The sequence below is a fragment of the Fundulus heteroclitus genome, chromosome 24 (genome assembly GCF_011125445.2).
Source record: "Fundulus heteroclitus isolate FHET01 chromosome 24, MU-UCD_Fhet_4.1, whole genome shotgun sequence".
NCBI classification, from domain to species: Eukaryota; Metazoa; Chordata; class Actinopteri; order Cyprinodontiformes; family Fundulidae; genus Fundulus; species Fundulus heteroclitus.
Genome location: NC_046384.1, coordinates 23258870 through 23265854, shown reverse-complemented (window position 1 = coordinate 23265854; position 6985 = coordinate 23258870). Strand labels below are relative to the sequence as shown.

The following is a 6985-nucleotide window of genomic DNA, read 5'->3' as shown; positions in this document are numbered from 1 at the left end:
TGATTTTAACATCATACATGAAATACTTTTGCCAGCAGCGGACCAGCCTTATGTTGCTTATAATAAAGAGAGATTTAATCCTAATATCCAGCTTTTCTGCCCAAACTGAGATGCAAGCAGCTTCCCAAAGACACAGAGCTGTATCCGCTGCCTATTCTATATCGAGCCTTGCTGCCGAACCGCCGACATTTTGAATGACTCACTGAATCCTTTGTGAAAAGGAAGCATTGTTGCCAGGCAGCAGCGCCACGATGAACCCAACTATGACATTAGTCATGTCTCCATAAAGGCTTCTTGATTTCAACTACTGGGCTTCTCTGATCCACTAAACTTTAAAGTAATCTGGACTTCTGCAGGGAAAAATAGTCCTCTTTCCCTGTTTTCAGAGGAAATGTGTCGAGCTGTGTCTTGATTGACAGCTGTCCAAAGAACTGCGGCTGAAAGAGCTTCCTGTGTGCGCGCTGATGGGAACAAAGGCTGTGAATGACCCAGGTAAATGTCAGGACACCACGCAGAAGGCCGTTTTGTTCCACCAGAGGAGGTTCCAGAGTGGCCCAGAAAGGTCTCACCCATTATTCCCACCCAGAAAAGTGAAATTTCTCTTTTTATTTTTAGTCCAAGACAGTACCTTTGAGCATAAATCTGAGGCTACCTGTGGTAATTATGGTTCCTCAAGGCTTCAAATACAATCAGCTTCAGCGACTTCTAATCAAACAACAAACTTACACCAAACACTAATAAAACCTGTGAGACCGGTCCGCTCTCAGATCAATATTTGAACGTTTCCTTCCATGGTAACAGGTCGATGAGAGCCGTCAGTTAATTATCATCTTATTTACCATAATTATTGGCTTGAAGCAACGAGAGCTGGCTGTCTGGTCCCAGCGCTCTTATCCACACATTCTAATTAAAACTCGTCATTATTTAGCGACAACTTGTTTGTGAAGACCTCCAGAATAGTTATTAACTCCCACTTCTGCTTTTTTAATCACTGACACAGGCTCCCGAGCTCATGGTCCCTGAAGGACACTGGTGAAAAAGAGCCAAGAGGTTCAACTGAACCTGAAAAACAAGACCTGCGTGCAGAAAATAGAGCTTTAAGCATGAAAATGTGCAATGGATTAATACCCCCCCTCAAAAATAAATAAAGAAAACTAAAATCCAATGCAACCAACTGGCTCTAGAATTGACCTAATAAGTAAACATCTTACTTGTGGGTAATTCAATCTGACTGTAAATACAGCTAATAAGTGGAACACAAGGGTGCCTGAATAATGAGTCGAAGGGAAGATGGGTGGAGCTTAAGACGAGGAAGGCTGGAAGAAAACTTGTTAGATGTCGCTAAACATCCACAAACATTCAACTAGAATTTCAGTGGAAGGGTTTGGATCAAATGGAAAATGGATTGCATTCATATAGCTCTACTTCTAGCCATGCTGACCACACAGCACTTTCCACTGTAGCCACAATACACAGATCAGAGGGTAACGTGGGGTGTGGAGCCTTGCCCTGGAGCACATTGGCACGTGACGAGGGGGGGGCAAAGCAAGACGAATTCTCGATCCACTGAGCCTCAGTGGGAGCAAAGCACAGCCATGTGCAGGAATGGCCCAGTCAAATCACAGGCCTAAATTCAACAGAGAATCTGTGGCAAGGCCTGAGAACTCTTCACCTAATTCTGTTGAGCTTGTTGAAAGGCTGCCCTACCGAGTATTTGCTCAAAAATGATGAACACAAATATGTCAGACATTTCTGATTTTTGTCAAAAGAAACTGAAAATGGTACGCAGTTCCACGTTATGATGCTGCCACCATCACACATCAACGCTTGTGCGTTCTTGGGGAAAATACAAATGCATGCCACACTTTTCAGGTTTTTTTTAATATAACCACGCTTCATATTAATTTCACCTCTCAATTATGTGTCACCTGGCACTGGTCGATCACATCAAGTCCCCTTAAAAACTGTTGCAATGCAACAAACTGTGAAACCGTTCAAGGCCTCTGAATACATCTATAAAAATATGTTGCAGTTTGCCATTGTAACGTGACGTGATGTGAAAATACTTAATGTATACTCTATGTAGATGACACTGTCCTTCTGTTGTTTACACAGCTAAAATAAACCCTTAATTTTGGTGGATGATGACATTTTTTTCAGGTTGTATCTGGAATTTCCTCCATAATAAAGAAGAAGTGAGGGAATATTCAATCAATCCTCTATGGAAGCCCCCCCCCCCCCTGTTTTACAGGCAGACTTGCTGTGGCGACCATGGGGACTCCTCCAGGAAGCAGCGAGGCACGTTAGTGCTCGCATGGCAGACAGATTTGCCCCGTTATTCATGATAACTAATTGCTTCCCGGCGCTCCCGGCCTTTTCCCAGGAAGACGTCTCTGCTGCAGATTGTGACATGAGCAGAGGACTTAAAGCTGTCACTCAAACCTCAGCGTGACCTTTGCAGGAGAAAAGGATGTTTTTCAGCCACTTTCTACCAACCAAAAAATGAAGGCTAATGTGCGAGTGTGCTTCTATTCCTTGTGAGAACGGATTTTTGGAGAGGATGTTTTGGCTCGGTGCAACTTGACCCCACATTACCAATAAAACCAAAATGTGGAATAAAAACTAATCGTGGATTTGGATTTCTATTTTAAATACAGTATGCCTTTTCTCTCAGATATCTCTTCATGGTTGTCATGTCGCCAACTTTCCCCGAGGTTCACAAAACGGTTGCTATTAAGTTCTGTACGTGTATCACTCAGGATGAGGCCTAATCAAAGCACTTCAATCTATTTGCATCAAACTAGGTACAAAAAAAAAACAATTTTGAAAATAAAGTCAAAAGAACTCAGGCCTGACATGGAAAGAAATACACATTAGAACCAAATTATTCCAAACTGTTTTAAAAATGTCTCATGATAGCATAAATACTTCTACATGCTTTTATGTAAACAGTGATGTGCTAATTTAAAGCAAAAACAAACTAAACAAAAAAAACACCCAAACATTTTCTATGAACCTTATCAGTTGTTTAACAGGTTGCTCTAATGAAGTAATGCCTACATGCTTCTGTACATTATCTTTATTTTTTCTTGATTTGATATTAGTGGATGATGGTTTTTCAAATGCTCATCCTGCTTTGGAAATTATGAAATAATCTGATTTATTTCATCTGACACTGATCACCGCTATAATTTCATATAACCCTTGAATGTGTGCAGCTTTGTGTTAGATGCTAATATATTTTTTTTCTGTTTAAATTTAAACATTGGATTAGTTGGGGGGGGGGGGGGTCATCAAAACTTCTATTTAACCTAAAATAACTGAAAATGAACACCGATAGTACAACCAGGTTTATAAATGGTTCTTTATGTAATAAATGTTTATATACAAACATCTTATACAGACTTTGTGCGCTTTGCGAGAAAATAAAATCATAGTGAAGGCACATGGGATACATTCATCACAGCGTAGAACAGTGTTACACCTTAAAAAAGTTGCATAAGCAATAAAACATGAGCCAACATGCAGGGTAATTGTTCTTGACCAGAAGCAGGCATAAAAAGAGAAAAACACCACAGTTACTCATGTAGTTTAAAAGTACGGAGATCCAAACATGCCCAAAATCACAAAAATATAAACCATTGAACACCATTACTTATTAAATTTATAATTAACCTAATGCGGAATAAATAGCATTTAATTTGTTAACCAAAATTATTATGTATATTTTAAATCCTTTTATATAGATTATTGTTTAATGTTTTTTAATCATATCTTGACACCTTTGGCACCCCATACCATAGAACATCACTATGACCATTAAAAATAACTCTTTGCTTTAAGATAAAACCTCCAACTAGAATCCCTCTTATATTAATTATTTAAATAAAACCTCTGTAAGTGAACAACAAACAACTGTAGTGGAAAAAAGGAATAAATAATCAGGTAAAAAAGAGATATTCAAATCAAGATGCTGAAAGCCTGTAAACATCATCAGTGGCTGCAGCTTTTAGGCAGTATGATAGACTGAGAGCAACTTAAAAGGAATAAAAAACTATTAGGGCAGCAGGAGTGCTTGAGGAACCTTTAAAGTTAAATTGTGCATGTAGTATCATTCAGCCAAGTCGTTTCTGAATCATCCGCTTTTCAAAAGAGACTTGAGATAATTTATTCACTAAAACTTCATTCCTGCTCACTTGCCAGCAGGTGTCTTTTAAGAGAAGCTAAATTAAATTAAAAAATGACTCTGTTAAAACTATAACACTGCAGGAATTGTGAACGCTAACGGGGTTAAAGCAGAGCGAGTCTGTCCATTAAAAATGTTTAATATTTGCTTAAAACATGTTTAAAGTTTAAAACAGTGAGACAAATGTGAGGATTAATAAAGATTGGGAGACAAAAGTTGAGATTTCCAACCTTAATTTTGCCACTCTGCAGGTTTTAGGAAACCAACCAATCAAAGAGCAGGAGTCTTAGCCTACTCTTGGAACAAATATTCCACTCAGGAGCTTCCATCAACACTTTATCTGCCTGAATCTTTTAATGGCTTTAAAAAACAAACTTTATTTATCCCTTCAAATAAACGGTAGACGGTTAGCAAATCAAACCAATCAGAAACTGGAAACTGGAGGAACATCAGCATCGCCGGTTGGTTTTCGGTCTAAAATCTGCTGGGGGTATGAATATCTTTGGGCTCAATTATAAATGGTTGAAACAACGACACAGCTGTGCTGTTAATGACAGAGAGAGAAAGAGACATTTGGAGGAGTAAAGGTGATGCTTTTAAATGGAGGAACACTGTACCAAATAGCAGGCACAGTGACGGGAGGCTTCACTCTGATATTCAACCAGAATAATGCCTGAGCCTTGTTGATGGCTAATGGTTGAGGTGGATCATACTACGGGACATTTAAAATTAAATACTTGTGTGTGGATGTATGTTAGCGTCGCCAAAAGTCCCTTAAATTACAGAATAAACATTGTTTCTTATTTTAAAAAGTGCAAATCTTCTTTTACATGAAGATGATAGGACTCAAAAGAGTCCGTTCATCAGCCCAAACAGTCAATTGGTCCCTGACTGGTTGTGAGTCACACACTTGCATCTCCTATTGGCCAATCAGAAGTAACCTCCTGCAGCGTTGCTAGGCTACAGCAGCCTGAGATGTTGAGAAAAGTAGCAGCAAAGTTTGCAGGAGCTATTTTATCCACTCTTTAAAACAACAGAATGGGATACAGCCTTTACAAAGCAGGCTTTTAAATATGAAGCAAACGCGTCTCTTGTAGTAAATACAAAAATGAATACTAATTGCTTGTTTTAGTGTCTGCAACTACCTTTTAGTCATCTGAAAAAATTTCATGCGGAAGATGGTGAAGAAAATTTTTTCTTTTTTTGGCATAAGTAAATTTAGCTTGCAGAGTAGATAAAAAAAACAACTTAAAGCTGTTTTGCCTTGTGGAGCAATAAAGCTAGGCTATTTTAATACATTTAAAGAACATTTGAAGTGCTGAATAGCATCTTTAGCTCAAGCTCAAGGCTTGTTCTCCAGAATGAAAATGCTGATTTTGAATATACGTTTATGACTAGAAACCCTACGCATAACCAAACACAAAAATCCCAACACATCTCGCCTCTGAACCCAAACCTGACAGAAATTATTTCTGTCAATTTTCTTGACGTCTGCTGACATGGGCCTGAGTATTGATCTCCTCTAAACAGTTTTAAATTTGCAGCATTTTCTCTCAGATGTATCATTAATAGCCAAAATAAATGACCTTCTGGTCTAAGATGAGTGGATGTTAATATTTCAGCCAAAAACAAAAGAAGTAAAAGAGCAGAGAGCTGCTGGGAGATAGGCTCCACAAACGGACTCAGCAGAAGTTTTTGATTCAGCCAAGGATGAAGTGAAATTAGCCTCGTGGATCCGTCTGGTTTTTTTTTTCTAAGATGGCAGAAATCTTACTCTTCTTGGTAGAAACATTTGGGTTGTGAGAAATAGGTTTCTGTGTAAAACGAGGCCTAAGAGCTGACCCGAAACATTTTTAATCTACAATCAGAGTTGATCCTGTGAAATATGGAGTGATTTAGGAAACAACAAATGTCAACACGGTTTTGTTTCAAATAAGCTCATAAAAATTTTTGTGCTATCCACAGGCACAGGAATTATCTCCCTGACTTCAATCATTAGATCTGATTTCCCCCAAAATACGCCGCCTGATTTGGTCAAACTCATCCCGCTGCGCGCCTGATTGCGTTATTGTGATTCAAATGGAACCATTTGCATATCAGCCTCTCAGGCTCAGACTCCTCCGCCGCTGCGGTCCACCGTCACCGGCCCTCTCGTCTCCAGCGTCTCCTCGGCCGTCTTCATGAGGATGGCCAGGCGGCTGTCGGACACGTGTCCCTTCTTCACGGCGCTCATCAGCTGCGGGGGGAAGAGCAGAAACACGCTTCAGACTGCGGCGGCGGCGGCAGGGAAAAGGTTAGCCTGTCAACCTGAGGCCTGACGCTCCGCTGGTAGAAATAATGAATGTATCTTCAGGATAACGGTGAAATTACCCGAGTCTGTGCAGGTCCCCTGATCGTAATTACATCCAAACGTTTAACAATCAGAAATGTAAAAATCTATTATTTTATTAAATAAAATCCCCTTTGGCGGGGTTATTGTTACCCCTGACAAGTAAGTCAGAGTATGTAGTTTTTAATTAGTAATCTATGACTGTCTAGTCCCCTGGGGTCCATTTCTGTTAGCCACTCTTCAAAACGGGAAAGACACGAGAACCTACCATTCGATAAAGGCAGTTGTCTTTTTGAACGATGGAAAACACAATCGGTCAGAAGAGACTAAGATTAACCTTCTTTTGGTCATGAAACAAACCATAACTATGCAGAGAAACCCCTCATGGCCGCTGTTAGGCACAGTAGGGGAGTAGTGATGCTCTACATCTGTTTTTCTTTCTCAAAGGCCCCCCACTGCAAAAACAGTAC

At 39.7% G+C, this 6985-nt stretch overlaps 1 protein-coding gene across 2 annotated transcripts in view; it reads right to left on the bottom strand.

The window, feature by feature from the left end:
- Positions 1–3350: 3350 nt before the first annotated feature.
- Positions 3351–6985, bottom strand: part of gpd2 (glycerol-3-phosphate dehydrogenase 2 (mitochondrial)) — a 29844-nt gene continuing 26209 nt past the window's right edge. For both annotated transcript variants that reach the window (XM_012877424.3, XM_012877425.3), the window contains one exon: positions 3351–6422. In XM_012877424.3, the coding sequence (XP_012732878.1) occupies positions 6297–6422 (126 nt within the window). In that variant the 3' untranslated portion in view covers positions 3351–6296. The remainder of the gene's footprint in view (positions 6423–6985) is intronic.